Source organism: Apostichopus japonicus, chromosome 20, assembly GCF_037975245.1.
Source record: "Apostichopus japonicus isolate 1M-3 chromosome 20, ASM3797524v1, whole genome shotgun sequence".
NCBI lineage: Eukaryota > Metazoa > Echinodermata > Holothuroidea > Aspidochirotida > Stichopodidae > Apostichopus > Apostichopus japonicus.
In genome coordinates this window covers 12,516,544-12,542,211 of record NC_092580.1, presented here as the reverse complement: position 1 = coordinate 12,542,211, position 25,668 = coordinate 12,516,544, and the positions used below count along the sequence as shown (strand labels likewise).

At 37.2% G+C, this 25,668-nt stretch overlaps 3 protein-coding genes across 8 annotated transcripts in view; 1 reads left to right on the top strand and 2 right to left on the bottom strand.

The window, feature by feature from the left end:
* The window catches only part of LOC139961839 (uncharacterized), a 55,235-nt gene extending 50,852 nt beyond the window's left edge, over window positions 1-4,383 (bottom strand). The window contains exon 1 of the mRNA XM_071961406.1: window positions 4,286-4,383. The gene's annotated coding sequence lies outside the window, so the exon portion shown is untranslated. The remainder of the gene's footprint in view (window positions 1-4,285) is intronic.
* Window positions 4,281-25,668, top strand: part of LOC139961851 (mitochondrial mRNA pseudouridine synthase Rpusd3-like) — a 125,858-nt gene continuing 104,470 nt past the window's right edge. The window contains exon 1 of one of the 6 annotated variants that reach the window (XM_071961446.1): window positions 4,281-4,397. In XM_071961446.1, the coding sequence (XP_071817547.1) occupies window positions 4,331-4,397 (67 nt within the window). In that variant the 5' untranslated portion in view covers window positions 4,281-4,330. Of the gene's footprint in view, window positions 4,526-24,966; window position 25,668 lie in introns of those variants that run through there. The other 5 variants (XM_071961432.1, XM_071961442.1, XM_071961441.1 and 2 more) reach the window with 5 other exon arrangements.
* On the bottom strand, window positions 9,971-22,593 carry LOC139961842 (uncharacterized). The gene is made up of 2 exons (XM_071961413.1): window positions 22,499-22,593; window positions 9,971-17,114 (listed from the first exon to the last, which is right to left on the bottom strand). The coding sequence occupies exon 2, from the start codon at window positions 17,056-17,058 to the stop codon at window positions 14,866-14,868; it is 2,193 nt and encodes a 730-aa protein (XP_071817514.1). The 5' UTR covers window positions 17,059-17,114; window positions 22,499-22,593; the 3' UTR covers window positions 9,971-14,865.

Genomic DNA, 25,668 nt, shown 5'->3' with positions numbered 1-25,668 from the left:
CTAACAATACTTGATGATTGATAGGCTATGTTCGTCCTGGTTACAATGACACACTACGTAGTACAGGCCACAATAAGCTGGTAATCAAAAGACTATGCAAGGGCGGCGGAAGCACTTTTAATCTGGGGGGTCACAGACATCAAAGGGCACTTTGCAGAAATTCGATTGGACTGATGTAGCCTTATATTTATTACCCTTTATAACTCTTATTGTATTATCTTATTTGCGTATATATCACTCCATCAACGCCCCCCACCCCCTCCCCATCTCAAGGAAAATATGCATACTAGCACTGCAATATCCAATGTGCAAATTGGGAAACAAGGAACAAATTTTCTATTGAGACAAAATGAGGTGAAATCATGCTAGTTACTAATGTAGGAATCTTCCGAATTAGAGTTTGTTTCTTGTTACTACAGTATCTTAACAAATTTTGTCCATTCGAAATAGCTTTGAGTTTGGTCCACATAAATTCATTAAAAGTCAGGGGCGTGGCCGGGATTTGCAAAGTTGTATGCATGACTATCTAAGCGTAGCGCCACCATCGGTTGGCGCGGAGCGTACAAGAAAATTAAACCCCTCAGATGGCTGGAAACGGCCCTACCCGAGTATGGCGGGCCATCAGTCTCAAATCATGGGAGATCGACTTATACCGATAAATCGACATATACCAGTTTCCTTCGACTTATACCAGTTTCCAGCAGCTGAAATTGACTTCTACCGATTTAAACCGACATATACCAGTTTCATTCTACATATCATCGATTTAAATCGACATATACCAGTTTAAATCGACATATCATCGATTTATTCTACATATCATCGATTTATTTTACTTATCATCGATTTAAATCGATGATAAGTAAAATAAATCGATGATATGTCGAAGTAACCTGGTATATGTCGATTTAAATCGATGATATGTAGAATGACACTGGTATATGTCAATTTAAATTGACATATACCAGTTTCATTCTACATATCATCGATGTGATCTGACCTAGTCAGTGATCCTTACAAGATAAAGATCATTCCTCTAGACGAATTACATGTTGCATGGCATCACATGCCAACTTTATTTCTCCTTTTATCGTTTTAAAAAGTAGTGTCCGGAGTTTTCATCACCATATAAACCTTCCTGGGCAAATACTCACCAGTCAACATATTTGCTACGCTTTTCCTTGACCTTAAGACAAAAAGTGGACTAATTAGGTTTTATCAGTTTCTGTATACGGTAATCTTTGCACCAGTTTTCTTTATTTTCACACCATATGTGCATCAAATTATGCTCTTTACCCTAAGGGCAGAAAAGCAGTGATGGTAACTGATAATATGCTAAAACAAGCATTACATTAGGTCATTTAGTTCTTCTTTTTCCGACAATGGTTAACTAGTTTTCCAGCGGACGTGTACTATACGTATCTACTTGTGGTACGGTACCTATAAATCGCATATATCTTGCTAACAGCTATAGCATATACCCCCCCCCCTCCCCACCCCCTCTAAATGCAGTCATTGACTGACTTACTACATCCTTAAAGTAATGTAGCCTCCCATCACTGGATAACTGGAAAGTTGACCATTCATGGCACCATCACTTTTGCATATTACGACCATTTTCATTTTTTTGCTATGAGAGCCTGAAGTTTTCGTCATTTGTAAACAAACCTCTTTACTCATAGCAGTAAACAATTTTCGTACGCTGCTCATGTCATGGAGACCTCAAGTGTTCTAAAATTGCCTCGATTGACCCATTTTTTGCACCATATGTACGAATTCATTGATGCTCTTCAACATACAAGCCATACAAAAGAAAAACAGATGCTGATTGATAACATTTCAAACTGAAAGGATGTTCTCCTGCTGTCGCTGCTTTTTGGCACCATTCCTGAGACGAGAGAACACTCTGGCGGATTGATTTAGACTCTTATACTAGGAGTATGCCACCTCATAGAACTTCATGCATCGAGTGTAATAAATCTGGAGGATTCATGTCAATTAGGCGATTTATTAAACTCGATGACTTCACGCTCCTTGCAATGTAAGTTGTAATGTAAGTGCTAGTCTAATTCTTGTCTTCATTTCACATTGAACAGTCAAAACAAACGATCGATTAACCTTTTAAAGCTCAACATATATGTACAAGTTTGACCAAAAAATTTGAATCCCGGGAGCTGAAACTTCAGTTTCTTGAGTCACATTTTTTTTTGTCGGATAGGTTATATGTTAGTATTATCTAGTTTTGCGAAATGGCTTTATCAATATCATGACTGTGACTACTAGTAGTAGTACTACTAACTAATTGGCCTACTGTTACAGTATATACTAGCAGGCCTACCGAGTTCGTAGCAAAGGAAGTGTTAGAATTTAGCAACGTTAGGCTTTGGCTATTCCAACAGGGAACTTAATGGATATGACACCTCTGCTAAGTGCTTGAATGGAAGATTGGGGTTAGGCCTAGGGTAGGTGATGTTTGTCAACAAATTGGCAACGACAGGTACCATACTCAGCACAAATGCCAAGTAGGATGGGTTACTAGCCTAGGCCCATAACTTAGTATTAATACTTTGCACATAAGGACAAGGTCGGCAATATCTCTTATCAGCCTAACCAATGTTAGGTGGATATAGGACAGGTGATTTATTACACGCAGTGTTTGACTTGATTGCAGAATACCCCACAACACAAAGCTCCATGCTGTAGCAACAGTAGCTACACTGCCACACAAACTAGGTTAACAAATTATCCTTCAGAAATTTCCCTTTCACACTAAGGAAAAATCAAAATAAGAATGAGAATCGATAACCTTGTAAGTGCACAAACAAATTTTAGTTTTTTTTATGTCTCATAGTAATAATATTAACAATGAAATGATCGGTCGGGGCGTTTATAAAAGGAATGGCAAAATTTGAACTGTCCTGATCTGGTGAAGCCAAAATGGGATAATACATTGAACTCAGTTTGGTTTTGGCATTTCTATTCGTTATGAACTTTTCTATAAATGGTCGTTTAAAAAGGAATGACAAAGAATTAACTGACCTGGCGGTGTAGCCACATCAACATGATACATTGAATTTAGTTTGTTTTTGTCATTTCTCCTGGTATTGAACTTTCCAATGCATAAATGAACCGACAGTGTAGCCACAGCAGCATGATACTTATTCTTCTATGTCTCTATGTATTACTATACAGATGCCATAGCCAACCTCTCTGAAGGGTGTTGCTTCAAAGTTGTAGGTTATTCTGCCATTACTCTATTAGTTGGATAGAAAGCAGTTCCTTGACTTCTTCGGTATCTAATTATCCAGTGTAAAGATCCATATTACATTTATCTGGAATTGTTAGCATTCCATTCTCACCTACATTCATTTACATATCGGCAACTTACGATTGATTAAAGAGAGATTACTGTAATAGAATTTTTACTTTAGCACTTAATGAGTAATTAGCCTTTTTGTACAAATTGATAATTTTGCTAGCTGTCACAATTATGCATGCACACCACACCTTTCTTATATTTTAAATCAACCAATCAGATCATCCCTATCATCTAACGTCAGACAGTAACAAACCGACCTGTTTCACTCATTCTATAGGTACATTCATGTACAATGTAAACCTGAACTACAAGATGTAACTGAGCCAAGCATTTTAGCAATTTCATTTACAAGTAAAATCTCCAAAGACTAGAAAAATAATCTCTTAACAGACGTACAGTATACAAATATTAGTTACTTGTATTGAAGTTTTTGTTAACATAAACAAGATAGCACGTCTGGTCAACCAGACGAAAAATTGTGTTATCTCTGTTCACAGTACAACCATTAAAAATTTTTCTTTGTAGGCCTACATAATATTCTTTTTAACTACAAACAAATGAGAAATAATATAAATATATCATATTTGAGACTTTTGTCAATAATATAGTATTGTACATGTTTTCTGAGTGAGTAATGCTCTGATGAAGTCCCATAGTATCTCAACTGAACTTGAGATGGTGAAATATTTTTGCAATGTAACCTGAATCATTCTTATTTCATGGTCATCTTAATTATGGACTTTGAAGGTGACTCTGCTGTACTGTAGGGTATCCATCTCAATTGTTCCAAGAAATCTGACGAGATAATTGTTTCAAGCTTCTTTGAAATGTACTCAGAAGTGGCTATTGTACCTTAAAGTCATTTGTTTGCTAATTTTGTTTTGTTGTTGTTTGTACACCATTATCATTCAGGAACTGCAGTAATCATAGAATTTATTTACGGTTCGTATTTTCTTGTAGACTAACCTGACATGAGTGTGAGGCTGGGTCAATGCTGCAGCAGATTACTGTATGTCCAACTGGAGGAATCATGGCAGAAGTCTGAGATTAGATTTGCGAGAAAGATTCACGCTGCAAGGTATTCATCAAATTCGAAACAAGTTCAGCGAGAATCTCTTATCCATGTTGACCAGTCCAACACTAAATCACCTGAGAATAAAGAAGAGTTGTTAATGATCTTAAAGTCAAACATTTGTTCTCATAAAGGTTTGACATATGTTTCCTTACCTTCCCATTACTTTTTTTTGGGGGGGTGGGGGGTTTGTTGACATTGTCACTGTACAAAGCATTTAAGGTTACACAAATGTATACACACAATACAATATTTACAAATATTGGAAAGAAATAAAAAAGCGAATTTTAACATTGGTACAAGAACGACACAGGCCCAACTAGAAAACATATACCAACATTTTGGCAGAATTAGCAATTATAACATTACACAAGAAATTCAGAACACACTGAAACACTATCCAAGAGATGATCGCTTACAAATACTAGCTAAGATAGCAAGCCTTCCTGGTTGGGGACTGCCATTTAATGTCCCCATTGATATATGTATTGATATACCTTTGACTATCTCCAGAAAAGGTAGATTGCAAGCCTCCGCCAGTTGAGGTACGACTTCAGTGACTGAGACAGCGTCCGTTCTTCCTGTGTTAACTGACACCCCGGGTGGCTTTGCAATCATGAGTAAACCATCTGCAGATATCAATTTATAAATCAAAACATTTAAGCAAAACAATTAAGAACCAGAGAAGTAAGTAACATGTTCTTTGTCTAATAGTCGATGCCACAAGTTTGTATCTTTATATCTTAGTCCATGCCACAAGTTTGTATGTATTAGATAGGCTTGTCTTTGTTCTTTAAAAGGCATAGCTGGTGGTGTTTGGACATCCTCTAATCCGTTCAAATCCATCTTACATTGAATATTTACACTTGTACCTTTCCATTGATGTATGGCACATTGTATTACTTTCTTTTGGGACTCGGTAAACATTGATCAAACCTAGCACTTTTGGACAAGGAGTTTGCTCTTTTCGCAACAATTCCTAAGCGCCCACGTGACTGCAGGTCACCCTGTGGCCTACATGTGCTGAGCCGGTTGAGGAAAACTTTCAATCAAGCTATTCACTGCAGCACTAACACTACATTGATATGACACTCAAAATCAAAGTGCTAACGATTTGTGTAGTAGGAGGTTGCAAAAACACTTGTGAAACCAAAATTTCAGTTTTTTGCGTTTTCCCAGTCATCAAACTGACGAAAAGTGTTGCAGGCTTTAGATTAATTTTGTAAGTAGCACTCGCAGAGACTTTCTAGCCCTTGGTGTTTCCCACCATCAGCAGACGAAGATGTGTTCAGCACACTTTGACACAAACACGTATAATAGGCAGTATAGTCTATGCAGAGGCCCTCTAAAGATAAAGTCTCCCTAACTTTGATATATGCCTAAACTCATTAGCCACAATTGCACTGTTTTTTTAATGTGCATACTCAATTGTTTATCTTCAGCGGTGATTTACCCCATTGGTGCAGGATAAAAAGGTCATGCTACAAAAGAGTACACTGACACACTGAGGGGGTGAGGGGGTGGGGGAGGGGTGGTTCTGTTTGTTTTTCGTTCTCTATTCTAACTGTAAAGTTCTGTATTTTTTCAACAAACTTAATGTTGACATTGTAATAATGTGTTATAACTCATACATGTTTGCTTCATGTATTATTCCATTTTAAAATTTCTTTTTGATAGTTAAAGAGGAACATAATCTAAGCATTCTGGTGAAATTTGCATTCCATTCTGCTGTACCTTTTTTGAGATATTGACAGTTGAAGACACCACCTTTTGTATCAAAAGTTAACTTAGAGCAATCAGGTGTGACATCATTGTAGCACACTGATACATAACGTTTTGTTTTCCTTTAAAATTTACGTCTAATTTTATGCTCCACGGTTGGATGCATCCATAATGTGAATCAGTGGCGGAGCTAGGGGTATTGGTCAGGAGGGGCGGGAATGGTCTTTAGGGGTGCTTTTACACTATCTAAGCGGAGGGCCACCACTGGTTGGCCCGTAGCGTACAGAAATTTTTTGAGTAAAGACTCTCCCTAAATCACCGGAAATGACTTTTTCCGGGCCTAGCTAATTTGCAGATACATGAAAAATAAATAGGTGTCATTGCAATATTACACCAACAAAATGTGACAAATGTCAATAAGTAGATGAGAGCGCAACAAAAAAAGTCAATAATCGCGAAAAAGTAAAAAGTGGTAAAGAGCTGAAAAGGGCGCCAGCAGTCCATTTGAGTCCGTCAGGGGGGGGCATCCGCCCCCCCCTGACTATGGACGCTCCACCACTGATGTGAATGTACCATAGGTATTGGTATTTTATCAACTTTACATCCCCTTTAGACAAACTAGTATTAAACCTTATCCAATCAAAAGTCAAATCAATAGACTGAAAATTAAAGAAAAAAGCAAAACATTATTTGACAGTGGGCAACTATGACATCACACCTGTTTGCTTCAAGTTCACTAATTGTGGAATATCAGATACGTCAACTGTCAATATCTCAAAAATGGTACAGAGGAATTGAATTCAAATTTCACTAGAATGCTAATAGATTATGTTCCTCTTTCACATAGCAAAAAGGAAATTTGACCTGGACTATTCTTTTAAACTTAAACCAGTCCCATGATGAAATGTTCAAAGGAATAATATATCCTAAGGCTGACAGGTCAATACCAAATAAATTGGAAAATGGCAAATAGAGTACTGTCTAGAATCCAATTATTAAACCACTGAATGCATCCTATTGCCATTTATAAATGCATTTGGGATTTCTAGTGCGTAATCTTCATGTTCATAGTGTATATCTGTCAGTGTTTGTTAATTTCATTCAATAACTTTTTAGAATTTTTTTGTATTGTTTTATTTTATGCCCAGTTAGAATATGCACTCCACCCCTTTAAAATCACATTGAGAGCTGCCTCCTTTGTTGATTGCCTAATTTTGTTACTGCTGGCAATACTGAATGTGTTGAGGTTAACATTTACCCCTTTTTACCTTGTTTGCAATGGGGAGAAACATTGGGGCTGTGAAAAATTACCCCTTGGCTTCTGTTTTGCAACAAATGGCAAAGGGATGGGGAATGCCTTGTCCTCTGTTGCTCTGGATAGCCTGTGCATTAAGGTCAAAAGTAGCAGTGCTGGACATTTCACTATTACCATAGCATGTATACTTAACAATGTTTGCCCACTCCAAATTTCTCCCATTTTTGCTTCAATCTCTACTCTACCCCTCCTCCAAACCTGTTTTGCAGACCCAATGCAAGATTACATTGAAAGCTTCCTCTCTTATAGATTGCCTTATTATCCACTATCCACTATCCATGTTTGCAATGGGCCACAAGGATTCATTGTGGCTATGAAATGTTCCCCCAGCTGGCTTTCATCTGGAAGCCAAGGGTAGACTTCTTGGTGGTCATGATTTATCCCCCCCCTTTTGTACCCCTCCCCTTGTTTGAGCTACTGGATATATCCGGGCACTACTTTTTTTTGTCTTTTCTGTCAAACCGATTTAATTTCATGGTAGTGTCTTAGACATACCTCTCTTATATACCTTTGCCTATATGTAATAAATGTTAATTCCCACTCCCAAATATCTTTGTCAGGTTTTTTCTTTAATCTCTACCCTTACACCCTTCTCCATACCCTGGTATGCAGTGAACCAATGCAAAATCAAATTGAGAGCTGCTTCCTTTATTGTCTCATTTTGATACTGCAATACTAAATGTGTTGAGGTTAACATAGAACCCATTTATCCCTGTTTGCAAGGGGGGGGGGGGGGGGGTCATTGCGGGCTGTGAAATGCAGCCCCTCTTTAATCTCTATCCTTACCACTCCTCCCCTGGTAAACTTTGAACCAATGCTATATCAAATTGTGAGGTGCATCCTGTATTGATTCTCTAATTTTAATACTGCAATGTTCAATGTGTAGAGGTTAACATTGACCCCATTTATCTATATTTGCAATTGGGGGAATCATTGGGGGCTAAGAAGTATACTCCCAGCTGGCTTTCACCTGGAACCTAAGGATAGACTTCTTTGTGGCCCTGACTTTATTTTATATTTTTCCCTGTGGATGCTCTGCCTTCCCCCCTTATTGGGAATTATTGGGGGATTCCATCTGGAAGCTAAGGGTCGACTTCTTGGCGGTTCGGTGTTTATTTCCACATTATTTTTTGAGGGGGGTGGGAGGGACATTCTGCCTTCCCCTTCCTCCTCTACCTAAACTAATTGCCGCTCCCTACCACTTTCTCTGCCTGACTTGTACAGTCAAATGACTTTTCAAATTTAAGGTATGAGTCCTGGGTACATATTTCATGTTGTATATGTAGCCCCTTTCCAAAACTTCACCTTTCTGTTCAGAACATCTCTACCCTGACCTCTCCTCCACCCCTGACATAGAATCAATGCAGACTTTCATTGATATCTGCCTCCCTTATTGATTGCTTCATGTTGTTAGATCTGATGAAAGTCAATGTGTAGAGGTTGCATAGACCCCATTTAACCATATTTGTAATAGTACCTTGGGAATCTTTACGGGAGGGGGCCGGACTGTTGAACAAACCTGCTGGAAGCTAAGGGTATACTTGTTGGCGGTCCTGATGTTGTTTCCAACTTTTTCACCTGGGGATGTTCTGCCTCACCCCCCCACCCCCCTCCATATATCTCTGCCCTACTCTTTTTTTTGCCTGAGTTATGTTATTTCTCATACAAGAGTTGAAGTTCAATTAAACTCATATGTGATTCTGCAGCATATTGACTGATAAAAGCTTACTTTGCTTTTGGAGATGTCAAGAAGTAAAAGCATAGTCAACCAGGTAGCTCAGAGCTCATAGTTTTCATGTCGATGTTATTTCAGATTGATTGTCATAGTTATTTGGGGGGTCAGCCAGAGTAAAAGTTTGAAACAGAGCTTAATGTAGTAAAACAGAAATTAAGTATTTTGTTTTTTCTTTAAAATGTAGAAGCCAGTATTATTCTTTCACTTTATCATCATTACTTACCATTCTTACACAACATTGCTAACTGCTCACTCACAAGTAATGTTGGTTAACTTGCAATGTGAAATCAAGTGGTGAAAACACACACATTGAACATGCCTGGACTAACTAAACTGTAAAACTTCTTGTCCCTTAAATCAGTGTGAACTACAACATGGCTAATGTAGATGTATAATCCAACCAGAGTTCATAAGTAATTTAACTAGTAATCATATTACACCACAGGAAAATATACACCAGAACCTGATGAAAGAAACATGGAACTGGGAACACTTCCTGAAAGTTGTGATAATGTTTTCATCTAAATTTATTGAAAACTATATTTATTTTTAATTAAAAAAGTTATCAATGTCTATATCGCTAATGATTGGCTCTGTGTACAGTGAATGTAATTGGGCAGTGTGTGGTGACTGTGAGCGCTACCAATGCTTTTGCAATTTGTCATTTCTTTTACTTCTAATTTACAGCTTATAAACCTCCTCAGCAAAGACAAGAACAATCCACAGAAATTCTGCCCATTCTGTTCAAAGACCTTGGCTGGATCTCAGCTTACTCCACAGAAAGAAATCAAGAACCATTTCCACTGCTGTTTAAAACACTGTTTATTTCAATCACTTTACCACCATTGATTCATTAATGTGACATTTTATCTCAAATCAGTACAAACTTTCATGTTTAATAAATGCAATATTAACAGTCTACTGTAAATGTGATGCTCATTTGGAAGAATCTCTAAGAATAGTTAAAGTAAATTTCACAAGCTATTCTAATCAGCTCAGTCTTTCATCTTTTATAACACACATGATTGATACATTGTTGTTACATGATATACACATTGCAAACATTGTACCATGAGTGATTCATTAAAATGTGTATGTCTGCACATCAGGATAATCTTCGCTCATTCAGAGAATAAATCCTGTTTACTCTAGCTGTTCTCATGTTGTTATGTGACTGTTCATTGTCAATTTTCTACAAAGAATTTTTCATTGAAATTTACTAATGTTCAATACACAATATTTACACAACACATGTCTTAGATAGCTCACATTGGGAGCTGCCTACTTTATCGGTTGCATAATTTTGTTTCTTTTACACCAGGTATAGACTTTAAAAACAATAAAGGCCATATCTGATAACACTAAATATATGTAGAGGTTTGGGGGGAGGGGGAGGAGGATAGGGATAGGATGGGGCTGTGGATCATTCCCTTTGTTTTGTATGCAACTAAGGGGAGGGGGATGTGCTGCCTGTACTTTGACCTTATTCCTAGCATGGTCTGGCGGTTGGTTGCCATGGTGACACTTTGAGATGAGCTCTCTTTTTTTCGTTCAATATATATATAAATATATATATATATATATAAATATATATATACATACATACATACAAGGACATTTCTCACCTTACCATTCTGTTATTCTCTTCTCTGTTTAATCTATGTTTATATAAATGCATATTCTTTTTTCTACCAACCATTGCTATTGGAGGATTGTAAAATATAGAAATGTTATCTCCCCTGAAATTGTCATGGATAACTAAAGTTCTTGTGGATTCATTGGATGTTAAATTTACAACTGCGATGTCATGCATTGTTAGTTTTACGATATTTTATGATGTGTAAAAGTAAGATGGCCTGACGTTTCGATCATAGCAGGATCTTCTTCAGAGGCTAAATGACAAGTAACAGTAACAGAAGGGACAAAAACAAACACATAATACAGACAGGTTAATGATCATGGTGAACACAAAGAGATAGATTTAAGGGGATTAGTAGACAAAGGATGGAAAGAAAGATTTAAGGGGATTAGTAGACAAGGGATGGAGAGAAGAAAGAAAGAAACCAACAGGGGAAGAGGAGAGGTAGGAGATAAACAGTGGAGGGACAAAGAGGATTAAGGGAAGGGGGTAGGGAATAAACTGGAGAAGGACAAAGACAGAAAGGTGTGGAGAAAAAAAGGTGGAAGAGAGCTATGAGAAGAGGAGTGATTGGGGGGGGGGGGGGACTTTGTACTGCAAAATATACATGCAATAGATTAAACCCTATTAACAATGCACTAAGATGTCAACATATCACCTGTTGTTATATGGTTTCTCAACTTGTATGATTATTAGGCCTATATTTAAAAGGAAATTGAGGATTGAGAGTAATAAGTAAATCACATATGCATAGGCAACCAGTAATTTACATTTAAAAAGTTGCAGCATTTTCTTAGTATTTCTTCACATTCATTTTTATTTTGACTTATGTGGATTGGTTAGCGACAGAACTTTATCTTAAAACAGGCGCTTCTCTCAATAAATATGTGGAAATGCGACATATTACCCAGTGAAATCATTAAACGTAACACTGCAATACGAATGGTACCTAATCGACTCACCACAGCCATTGGCGTAGGAGGCGGGGGGGGGGGGGGCTGCAGCCCCCCAACCCCAAATCAAATTAGGCTCCTACGCCTATGACCACAGCTATTAACGCTATAAAGTGTATCACCATGGTAATCACCTGACCTAAAATGATATGGTCAGTACAATAACAGTCAACCCATAAACAACCGGTGTGACAGGATTTTTTCCCCCCTGAAAATATTCCCCCCCCGGGGGGAATATTTCCTAGGAAATTTTCCCCCCGGGTGGAGATTTCCTAGGAAATATTCCCCTCGGGGGGGCATTATTCCTAGGAAATATTCCTCCCACCTTCATGTAATTCTAGTTAATTATATTTTTGTACACCTATCAAGGATATCTCATCATGGAACTATAATAAGGAGATTTTAACATTTTTTGGGCATGAACTTGGAATATATCATTCCTGCAATAAGGATATTCAGAGGAAATGTCTTGGGTTAGGGTTAGGCCATGAATGCAGTGCCATGAATGGAATGGGACTAGCTCTGATGTTACTGATGTAGTCAAGTATAATCATTGTAAATTGAAACTATTACATTGTGTTGGTATGATGGTTCCACAGGAGGATTCAATGTTTATTGGGAAGGGGTTATAATAAATATATATATAATAAATATTATATCGTGACTGACTGATTCATTCTTTTCCCTGTTTGGTACCGACATTCTTAATCAAAATAAATAGTAATAACACGTGGGTTTGAACCCCCCCCCCCCCCGTGCGTACGCCCCTGTTCCATGTCAATCATGATTTGAGTCTAACCTCAATCAATAGATCACAATTCTCCCCACTTGAACAAGATTGAATCAAATCCCTACACTAACAAGGTTAAAGATTATTATCAACTCCAATCAATGTAGATAGTAAACTTCACTGTGGATAAACTTTATTCTGTGAATGATTTGAAGAAACAAGAAGAAACTGATTGAACACCATTGAATTACTCTTCATGCATCATTAGACAAAGTTACGTGGACTTCCTCGATATGAAATTGGATATTGGGAGTTGGCTACTGATTTTCTCAACTGGCTAAATTGCACCAATCCTTGCAACTAACTGTCCGCTGGCCACTAAAAAAATGTTGCGAATACGTGAAGGATATATTCCTAGCGTTTAATTGCCATGAACAAGCGATGGACCATCTCATCATACACTGAATTTGAGATATCGCCTATTGGAATATAGGAATATTATGAAATTCATTGCAATCTAAAGACTTGCAGGTGCTGGCAGGAAAATTGATCATGCTTATGGTGGGGGGGGGTAAATTTTCAGGGTGGGGGGGAAAATTTTCAGGGGGGGGAATTTCCTGTTACACCGGAACTCCATAAAATAAAAGTTTATGCGACAGGGAATGAAAACCCGCTCGCCATATCTGCCCCTCGCACTTTACGTTCACCAGAACATGAATGTTTCATGTTGAAATGTTTAATGTATCCATATGAATACAATACAAGAAGGAGAACAGATCGCAGGCGAAATGCCAAATTGGAGAAAACAACCAGTCCTGCTGACGAAGGTCCAAAAATTCCAATATATTTTATTAAACATAACTATATAGATATATATATATATATATATATATTGCCAAATTGGAGAAAACAACCATGTTAGCTCGAAACGTATCACTTCTACTTGATAGTTTGCAAAACTGATCTTCGTGGTAGTGTTATGGTTTTATAAAATGTTCCCAACTGCTGTCTCCTTAATATTCTTACCCCCCCTCCTCCCCACCCCAGCTCTTGAGCGTATGTCTGTTGGTTACTTTGTCCCATCTTGAACGGACACTCTGTATTACGGGATTGAAAATTTCAGCAGTCTTTTAACGTTTCAAGTAAGGCTATTTCTACTGCTTCAAGTGATCCGTTTGAATTGATCGAGCAACGCAGTGGAGTGCATAACTGTTTAGAAAAGTGGGAATTGGACAAGACATGTATCTACTCCTCTTTCTAAAGTGGAGGGGGGCGTGGAAATTTGCTCGACCCCTCCTTTGATTATGACACTGCATATACACTAGAGCTTCCCCTTGTTACATAATGTCATATAGACAGTAGTTACATAAGAAGCATGTTAGCTATCTGACGTTAGCTATCTGACCATTTCTTTAATATGTTCATATTCTTTTATTTAGAACGGAAGCTTAAAAGTGCCCCAATAAGTCCAAATTTTTCAGGAAATTGTTTAGAAAACAAGATAATACCTTATCAAAAATCAGAAAAATGTTGGATTGCTCAGTTGCTTTAACTGAGAAATTGAACATTTTTCTGCAAAATTTTGAATTGACAACTTATCTTTTCTCGTCAATTCAAGATTTTTCTGAAAAATGTTTAATTGTTCTCTTCATTCCAACTGAGCAATTGAACAATTTTCTACAAAATGTTTAATTGACAACTTATCATATCTCATCAATTCAACATTTTTCCGCAAAATATTAAATTGTTCACTTCATTCCAACTGAGCAATTGAACAATTTTCTGCAAAATATTTAACTGACAACTTATCATATCTCGTCAATTCAACATTTTTCTGCAAAATGTTCAATAGTTCACTAATTTCCAAGTGCGTAAGTGAACAATTTTCTCCAAAATGTTGCTCAGTTGGAACTAATATATATATCATATGTCATAAGAGGTTATTTTAAATGGAGGAACATTATAAAGAAAGAGTTGAAATCCAGAAATTATCTGTAATGATAACTACCACATTGTATCACAAAGCCAATATTGCTTATACCTAAGGAATAATATGCCAACCTTGTCTAGATAATGTGATAGGCTGAAGTAAAAGTATTTTTTCATAACGAATGAACATACTGATATTAACATAAAGTTAACCCCTATATAGGAAGACGGTCTTTGTAATGGATATATTAAGATACGGAGATAAACTCATTAAAAACTAATTATTGCCAATTATAAATGCAGCTGACAATAACTCTTAGAAAATAAGGATTGTAATATTTTCCTATGTGTGTAAAACTGCAGTCGAACAATTACAGCAACGATAACAACCAATCTGTGTATCGTAACTTGCAAACCATTTTGTTTTAATATGTATAATTTCTATAAAGCGCTATACAGGTACTAGTCCGTATATATACACCTTCCCCTGCATTAAGGTGGCTATGAGTTTCTCCTCACCATCTTCTATGGATGTGGTAATGCAAAATGCGTTGTCATCAACTGGCATCGATGTTAGTAATTGCTGACCATCTCGACTGTATTGTGTTAGCACAGTGTTCCGCCCACTAGCATCACACCATAACATGTAGATGAGCCCTCCCATGCCTATGCACACACTGAGAGGATCTAAGTCAGCTCCACTTAGATTTGGTTTGGTGAATTTATACACCACCTTACTCCCTGATGTCACCATGGTAACTGCATATGAGGTCCCACCCTCATAGTCACAGATCAGAAGATTACCGTCGTGGACAGTGATATCATCTGATCCCTCGATTACACCAGGTAGTACTATGATGTGACTGTAATTCAGCTGATAATCAAATACATACACTTCTCTGCTGTCAGTACCAACAATGATTTCATTCTTGTCGGGATTCGTGGTAACAGACAACACATACCTACCCTCTGGCCATGTCTTAACCATATCACTGATGTTCTTCTTTTGGTAAGAAGAGTCAGAAATATTATAAATACCGATTTCATCCGGCACGCAAACTGTAATGACATTGAATCCCGGCAAATTACAACAGTAACGATTTGCCTCAAACTTATATCTCTTATTTCTATTTAAGACATTCTGAGTTAATATTTCTCCTTGCATGTTAATGACAGTGATGTGTGATTCCATTTCTGATACACTACCAGTCATAACGATATTACCATTGCTACTACTTGTCATACTGCTGATATCGTAACCTTTAGCTTCGATTCCCGCAACGTCAACAACAGACTCTGCGCTTTCTGTAATTACAACTTTATCAGATATAACTTTTGTTATATCACTGATGACAAAATCAGATAAAGATTCTAACTCTGGATATTCTTGTTTCATTTCTTGGATCATAGGTTCACTGGCTGCTCTTATGTCGGGGAAACACTGTGCGTCTGTCCAATCGTCATTACATGCAAGAATGGAAGAAGATGTTGCTGATAAGTTTTCAAACCGTTTAATTAGTTGCTTACAATTATTTAGTATTTCTTCACATTTGTTTTTGTTTTGACTTGCAAGAAGATCTTTAGCTGTTGTCAAGGTCTTGAAATTACTATCTAACTCCCCAAGCTTTTTAAAGAATTCACCCTCAATTTCTTGACAATGTTCCTTAAGTTCTTTCATTTCCTGGTCATATTTTACATCGGTACTTTTCATATTTTCTTGATGTTCCATGATCAATCGGTTCATTTCCTTTTCATGTTTAATAGTTATTTCACGTTTTTCACATCCTCTTCTGTTTTCTATGTCAGCAGGTCCTTTTTCACGTTCATCTTTACATTTGGCAAGTTTATCCTTTATTTTCTTTGCCTGTTCCTTGTGTTGAATTGTCAACAACTCTGTCTTTTTTGTAACATTTTCATTCAATTTTACTAACGCCATTTGAACCTTCTCAGGTAACGCATATAGTTTAGTTTTGTGCTTGCTTAATTCCGCGAGGTTCCTATTCAGTAATGTCCTTTCTTTCTGAGCTAGGTCAGCAACATCTATTAGATCGTGACCTTTGTGCTTACTGAGAGTGCATACTAAGCAAACCGGTTCATTTTGGCATGTACCACAGCACAATTTGGCTGGTTCTTTGATATGAAAATGGCACCTGGGATCTTCCGTCATTGCAGCTATTTCCTCCATGGTTAGGTTCTTAGCTGCCATATTTTCCAATTTCAGAGTGCTTGGTTGGTGATCAGTAAACATTCTATTACTGGTATGAACCTTGTAACATTCTTCGCATAAAAAAGCTCTACATTTAAAGCAGTAGGCGGAACATATCACATCCTTTGAACAGCTCACACACTGCTTCAAATCTTTCTTTTCCAATGATTTACGCAATTCTATGAACTCGAGCATACTCTTCATATGAAAATCAGTCTTAAAGCCGTCCAATCCATCCTCTGGTATACAACATCGCTGTTTGCAAAGTGGACATTCAATTGTCCCATCATGGCCGGCTTGAATAACTGTTCTCAAGCAATCGTTACAGTATCGATGAAGACATGGTAACTGTTTCGGCTCATTAAATTGATCCAAACAAACAGAACACATGAAGAAGTTTTCTGTCAGGTCTTCTATGAAAGGGTTCCAGGTAGCCATGTTGATGAAGGTTGTTAACTCTCACTTGATAAAACTCTACTCAGTTACGTCACAATCTGTGAAAGAGTTCAGGAAAAGAAAGAGAAGGGTGTAACAAATTATTATTTATTCCTGTATTTCATAAAATATTAATGGAAATACAAACATACATAACCCATTCAAAATGGTCTGGACACAGAAGTGCTAAAACATTTCAGGCCATTGTCTAACCCGTCCTTCATCTACAAAATTTGGAGAAGGTTGTGGATGCACGACTTGAGCCACACTTACATACCAATGCCCTTCACGAACAGTTGGACTTCAGGATGTTGCATTGAAGAAGTTTGAGTCAATATCTGTCTAACCGATTTCAAACAGTTTGAATTAATATCGAACTTTCCGAACCAGTATCTCTAGAGTTTGGCGTTCCACAGGGATCCGTGCTTTGGCTCAAGTTATTCACTATGTACACAATCGTAAATAGTCACAACTTGAATTACCATTTTTATACGGATGACACACAAATTTACCTTTCATTGAAGCCTGTTATTTAATATCTCTGCTAGTAGATGTGTTTTGGAGAATATTGAATATTGCTTTGTTGATATTAAATAGTAGATGACAAGCAAAACACTTAAACTGAATGGTGACAATATTGAAGTTATCATAATCATAATCTGAAACATGTTCCTGATGTATTGTTGAGGGCAAAGGAGTTTTGATTAAATCTGTATCAGACAGTCAAAACTTGAAGTTTATCTTGATACAACTCTTAATAGGGATGCACATGTAAACCATATTTATCATCTCTCTGATCTCAGTTCTGGACAGAGCACTTAAATCACCTTATAGTAGATGCAATCGTTGTGGTTCTACATGAAGGGAGTAGCAGTAGTAACTGCAGTAGGTTAATATTCTGTTTTAATGTATAAAAGTTCTCACTCAATTTAATCAGGCTTCAAGGCATTGAAGACTCACCCCAACCCGCGTGCCGCCCTCTGAAAAAAAGTTAGCTTTCCGTTGCTTGCAAGGCAAGTTTTCTTCTTGTCGCTACAAAATGCAGACAGTAATGAAACGTGATACCTTGTTATCTTTTATCTGGACCTGAGATCAGGAAGTTCCATAACATCTCCCAGCTGAGATGTTACTCGCTGCAATTACATAGCCCATGCAGTTGTTAGTATTTAAAGCTCTAATACTCTATGAGATGCATTGATCCTTTGACCTCCACAAAAAACAACGTCCAATTTTTACTCAAGGCGTTGCCAAATACCAAGTTCATTGAAGATTTACTTTTTGAGTCATTTAGTTTGTAAGGTTTTCAGACTTTGACCTCTGCAGAAAACCCTTCGGTTCTTAAAGTCAATAAAGGGGATCCACAAAATGAGTTATGAAATACATTCAAGTTTTTACTTTTGGAGTTTAACCATTTTAACAAGGTTTTCAATTTTTGACCTCTGTTGACCTCAAGTGATCACAGACCTGTCAACCTGTTTAACCTCAAAATAGGGAGAATAACATTTTTCAGGGCCAAAAAATAGGGAGAACGAGGGGAAAATAGGGAGGTTGGTAATTTTCAACTGAAATGATATAAATACTCCTAAATAAATATAGTCTACTTATGCAATACAATGAGAGAATCATCCAATCAGTGTTTATTGTTGTAGTTTACAGCAGCTCGCTTCGCTTTCTACAGGGTTTCTTCAGAAGGCTTCCATTTGAAACAGGAAACAGTGGACTCTGGGTACTGTGACGTCATGGCTAGTATGCTAGATAGAGTCCCATCAAGCTTGAGACTTGACCGACTGTCTGTCTTGTTCTTGCGATCTACACTGAATAGCCTTTCCTGTTCAGCGTTACTGTGGGGAACTACTAAGCATAGGACTAATTGTTACTATTTTCAAAAATGTCGCAAGTGATGAAACATAAAAAAAACCGGGAGAGTTGACGGGTCTGTGATCATTAACCTTCACATAAAACATGCACTCATATATGAGTGCATGTTTCAAATACCAGGTATGAAGTTAACCCAAGCTTGAATTTGTTATCGTGTTTACAAGGTTTTCAAAACGTGACTTCTGGTGATCGCAAATAAGACCGTACTATACTAGCTTAGTTACATCCACATGCAAAGAATGCAGTTCATTCGAATGCTTTTCAGTGAAGCTATTGTGTTTCAATGGTTTTAAGACTTTCATCCCCCTTGACCACAAATGACCTGAGACCCCATCCATTGCATTCCATCCACTGCATTCCAGTCTATTAAAACAAAGATGGCAACCAGATGCATTCAGTAGTAACCCAACAATCACTTCCATCATGGAGAAGATGAGATCTGCAACTCCATGGATTGCCCTCTTGTTGTTTATTGTAAAGGTACTAACTACAACACATGTAAGGCTACGTGTATAATAGCTCACACGATATTGCACCTTTCCATGATATTATCATTTGTAATAAGATAAAGTAATGAAACAACGAAGGAAAAATGATTTGATTTTAATCCCTACAGCTTAGGTTACATATCCTAGCAATTGATATTCCAACAGCGAAATCAACATATGTTCAAATATCCACAACACACAGAGACTTACTTACTGGCAGGTACAGTATTAAAATATCTGGTCACCAAAACTTTGCAACCAATTTAATTTGCATTAAATTGTAGCCATGTACATTTTGGGTCGTACTTATCTTTTCTACTTCACTTACTTTTTGAAGATCAGTTTGGTCAAGTTTCAAGTTTTTTCAAGATTTAAATTTATTATAAATCCAGTATAAAATACAGAATAGTACATATACTTATAAATAAGTTTTAGTCAAAGAGTAATAAAGGTTAAAATGGTTTATACAAATAATAAATCTAAAGTTGATGAAAGAATTAAAGTAAAGTTTGAGGTACAACACCCAGAATAAACAATCCCATCAATTAAAGCCCTATCAATTAAAGGAGTTTAAAACGTACAGTTCGAAACTGTCCTATTTCTCAAATTTTAAATTGTTTATCAAGTAATGAGTGGCTAAGTATTTTGGCACAGTAATGCAAGAAGGCGCTAATTCTTTCTGAACCTTAACTAATAACCAGAATGCAAAAAGGCATAGTGGTTTCGATGATGTAACATTCACCTCTTTTCTGCATGAATCTGATATAATGTTTAGTGAGGGTGTACAACATACTTGATATTAGTAGTACAGTGAAAAGTACGATGTTACAAACAATAAATTCACAATGACACAGGCTGTCCTGAAATGACCATTGACCTCAACAACAAGCTTCTTGTACCTAATGTGATAGATACATCAACATAATAAATATGACATCAGTCTTTGTTGAAATATAATGTAAAACATGGTTTCACAATCTGACCCCTGGTGAACTCAAATGACCATTGACCTCAGCCCACAACATTAAGGCTTCTTGTACTCAATGTGGTACAATAACATATCAAATATGCGATCTGTCCAAGCTTTCCTTACGATATTATGTTTAGGAAGATGTGTTAGTGTGGAGAGACAGGTAAGAGGGGAGTGAAGTAAATGTTTGGCATTTCCTGACTTCAAATGACCTTTGAATTCCACCAAAAGCAATAATAGGCTCCTTAAATTTAATATGGTATATACAAACCAAATATATACAATTTGACCTGTTTTCCCCAAATGTACTTTGACCTACACCAAAAACATTAGGCTTCCTGTATTCAATGTGGTACGTCTACACACTAAATATGAGGTTTGCCCTAGCTTCCTTTCGTGAGCTATCAAGTTTACAAGGTTTTCACAATTTGACCCCTAGTGACCCCAAATGACATTCAACCTCCACAGAAAACAATAGGCTCCTTGTACTCAATGTGGTACATCTACACACCAAACATGAAGTTGGTCCAACATTCCCTTCTTGAGATATTGTGTTTACAAGCTGGGCATCACAAACGCACACACACACACCCACCCACACAAACACCCTTATCAGACTTATATTTTCACAGAATTCATTATACAGATAAGATAGAAAAAGAAAAACAGAAGGACAAACAATAATTAGGATTACAATTGTCAGAAACATCTGCCTATACTAATATTCACAAACAATTAAAGACTATTGTTTTAATGAGTATATATTATACCAACTACAACCTACATAATGGCATGTATATTTATCAAGTTAACATATTAGTCCTCAATGAGGCAATTTTGCTATATACGTGGTGAACACATAATTACTACAAAATGAAAACATATTGACAAGTTTATGTGGACGACTTACCAAATATATATATAACGAGGATACAATGACACAATCACATATTTTGCTCTCGTTTCACATCTCAGACAAGAACACATTGAAACGGATTGAAAGTATCTTTTTTTATCAAATACCAAATATATATAAATCAAAATATGTGCACACCAGTTTTCTCACCATTCTCAATCATTTTGAGAGAATTAATGTTAAATTAACTTGTTTTCATCATTTATATAGTCTTTAGTTCTATATATTTGATCTGCTATACTTTTACTCTTCTGTTCTCCATTGGATCTGATATGTTATTCCTGTTCTGGTATTTTCATATTTTGTGTGTGTGTATCTGCTCTTCTGTTTCTTTGTTTGTTAATTCCTTCCTTTATTTACATGTGTCAAGAGAATTCTAACATACCTATTATATCCTTCCCCCCCCCCCATTTGACTGGGGGAAAAACTATCATGAGAGATCTAAGTAATGTCTGAGAAGTTATTTCAGAGATCCCATTACAGTCACAAACTTTGTTTTCCTTACAAGTAATAACAAAGCAACTTCAATATAATAGCCGCAATCAAATGTTCACAGAACTATAACAGTTTCAGAAAATAGGTCTAGCATTATTTGTTGAGAAGATCCCTGAATGTTACTTATCTAGTACAAATAATAATTGTTCTGGTAACCCCTGAATGACATGATTCAGCTCAAAGGGTAATCCCCATGTCTATCGGTCACGTGATACCTTTGTCACGCAATATGTATGAACGTTTATATCGCCGACTCGTGCGTTTACTAGCCTAATTGCATACGACCTCTCTACTTCCTGGTAAGCAGTTACCTTATAATTACTCGAATAAAATAGTTAATCATGAAAATGTATAAATGAATGCTTATAATAAAGGGATAATAATCACTTAGGAACATGATGCATTGTCTATCATTGTCCCAAGTGACTAAACAACCGTCACGTTTGGATGATTCTTACGTCCTTTTTCTCAAAACTTGTTCGCTTGGAACGTGACAAACACGACAACCTAACACAGTCATGACTTAACATAAGGCTTCGGCTACAAAGAAATTTACGAATGAAATCGAAATGGATCGTTTCGTGCTCTAATCAAATCAATATTACACAAGATGCATAATATATGCACCCTACGATATTCTTCATCTATTACTTTGCCTCTATCAACATATCAGAAAGTATGGTGATATATACAAACCTGAGAACGAAAGAGTAATGTCAGAGATGTGATGTCGGAGATCCTGGTACAAGTACATCTACAGTCACAAACTTTTTTGTTTGCATAGAAAGGGAGAGTTGTTTGGCAAATGCGCCCTCTATCCTCCGTATAGTCTGATATCATATCACATTAAGAATTTTTTTTTGGGGGGGGGGAGGGGGTGGGGGTCCTTGTGCAGTTTTGAGCACTTCATACGTATTTGTGTAAAGTTACAACAAAAGTTGACACATTAATTGTACTTTAACCTCTGACTTTTGCTTCCCCATCACGAGGCTTCTAACGTTCCAATGTTATAAAATATGCAATTAGCAGCAGAGGCATAGGAAGGTACTTTTGAGTGGAGGGGGGGGGGGCTGAAGACCGATGGCCGGCCTGGGGGAGGGGTCTAAGGGGAGGGGATCTAAGGGGAGGGGGTGTCCCCCTCCCCTTTGGAATTGTTTTTGCATTTCCAGGTGGCCACATATGCAATTTGGTGCAATATAGCACACTTCAACACCCACTCCATTTTGTAAATAATTTTGCATTTTCACCTGGCCTTAGATGCAATTTGGTGCTCCAAATGAGATTTTTTCTCATTTGGCATTGAAAAAGGTGTTTTCTGACTTGCGAAGCGGGGGGGGGGGGCGGAATGATACTTCCGCCCCCCCCATATTTTTTACTGGGAGGCTGGCGACCCCATCCCCCCGGTTCCTATGCCCTTGATTAGCAGAATAGGCTTTGACAAGAACGTGTCCCTCTGATGTTGTGCCCCCCCTCCACTTTTTGAAAGCTTCCTACCCCCTGGTGGAGGAATCTCGGCGTTCCATGCTCGTGGTAGCAATAAGCTTTTCACTCAAATTTGTTTGCACAATTTGTGTGAAGTTTGTTTACCAAGTAATTATGTTTGACCTTAAATAATTGTCTGTGGTTCAGAAATACCGTGACGATGCCCGTTTAAAGATTTGGCGTTTATGGCAAGTCATGTGGGACAAACACTGCATAATATATCCGCGTATTAATTGGAATTTATACGCGTATTAATTAGAGTATATACGCGTATATATTATTAGCCAATCATATGGCTCAAATATATCCGCGTATTAATTCGAATATATACACGTATTAATTCGAATATATACACGTATTAATTCGAATATATACACGTATTAAATAAAATACATATGGGGATTAAATCCAATATATGCACGGATTAATTAGAATATACACGAAAAAACATTTCCGCTCTTGCTGTGTACATATACCAACGATAAATGTTTTGGCGGGCTCGCGAGATCGCTTCAAAAAGCGAAACTTTACACATGTAGGCTACAACACATGTATATTCGAATTAATACGCGTATATATTCGAATTAATACGCGGATATATTATGCAGTGTTTGTCCCACATGGCTTGCCATACTCGTGCTCCCTCATTTTGCCGAATTATCAATGAGGGCAGAAGAAGAATGGTTGTTCGCTTTATTCCGCAGCAAACATTTTCGCGAACTGTATAGGCTGTACATCCTCAACAAGATGATAGCAGATGGGCTTCAGAAGAAAGCTAACCTATGCATGACTAGGTGTTTCCATTACATAACCGTCACTGATTTTCACCCTTATAAACAAGTTTAGCAAAGTGACTGGGTAACCACTGCTTTCTCAGAATAACCTCCTCATTTTTCTGATATTTCTAAAAACCTGATGTAGTGACATTCAGTCTCCTTATCATGTTTCACATTAGCACAAACGTATAAACCCATGGAAAGAACTATCATCATTGTGCACGCCATTTCCCCGACAGACTACTTAATTACGTATACGGTACTAGGGTAGTACTCTTAAATCGTGATTGAAGAAGAATATCGTCATGTGCAGATGGTTACATAAACGTACATGTATTCCACCTGTTAACTCCAGAGCCGTGTATATAAATAAACGGCGTTGATTGTAAAACTTATGTGATCTGACCTAGTAGTAATTCCTACAAGAAAAAGGCTACTCCTCTGGACGACTTACACGTTGGCTATTCATGGCACCTTTAGTTTTCCATATAAGGTTTTTTTCGTTTTTACAAACTAGTGTCCGGATTTTTTGTCACTTTATACACCATCCTAGGCAAATACTCACCAGTAAACAAATTTGCTACGCTGTTCCTTGACCTTAAGACAAAAAGTGGACTAATTAGGTTATATCAGTTTCTACGGTAAGCTTTGCACCAGTCTTCCTTATTTTCACATCTGTGCTTTAAACTATGCTATTTCCCCTCAAGACAGAACAACAGTGATGGTAACTGATAATATGCTAAAACAAGCATTACATTAGGTCATTTAGTTCTTTTTTCCGACAATGGTTAACCTTTCCAGCGGATGTGTACTACGTATCTACTTGTGGTATGGTACCGATAAATCGCATCTTGTTTACAGCTACCCCCCCCCCACCCCCTTTAAATGCAGCATTGACTGACTTATTACATCCTCAAAGTAATGTAGCCTCCCATCACTGGATAGCTGACAAGTTGACTCTTCATGGCACCATCAATTTTGCGTATTACGACCACGTACATTTGTTTTGCTATGAGATCCTGAAGTTTTTGTAATTTGTAAACAAACCTCTTTTACTTATACTTTATAGCAGTAAACAATTTTCGTACGCTTCTCCTGGAGACCGCAAGTGTTCTAAAATTTGCCTCAATTGACCCATTTTTGCACCATATGTACTAATTCATTCATGCTCTCCAACATCTAAGCCAACAAAAGAAAAACAGATGCTGATTGATAACATTTCAAACTGAAAGGATGTTCTCCTTCTGGCGCGGCATTTTTGGCACTTTTCCTGAGACGTGAGAACTCTCTGGCGGATTGATTTAGACTCTTATACTAGGAGTATGCCACCCATAGATCTTCATGCCAACGAGTTAAATAAATCTGGAGGATTCATGTCAATTGGGCGATTTATTAAACTCGATGACTTCACGCTGCTTACAGTGTAAGCTGTGATGTAAGTGCTAGTCTACTTCTTGTCTTCATTTCACATTGGAAATCAAAACAAACGATCGATTAACCTGTAATGAAAGCTCAACATAAATGTACAAGTTTGATAAAAAATATTAAATCCCGGGAGCTGAATCTTCAGTTTCTTCAGTCACGTTTTTTTTTGTCGTATAGGTTATG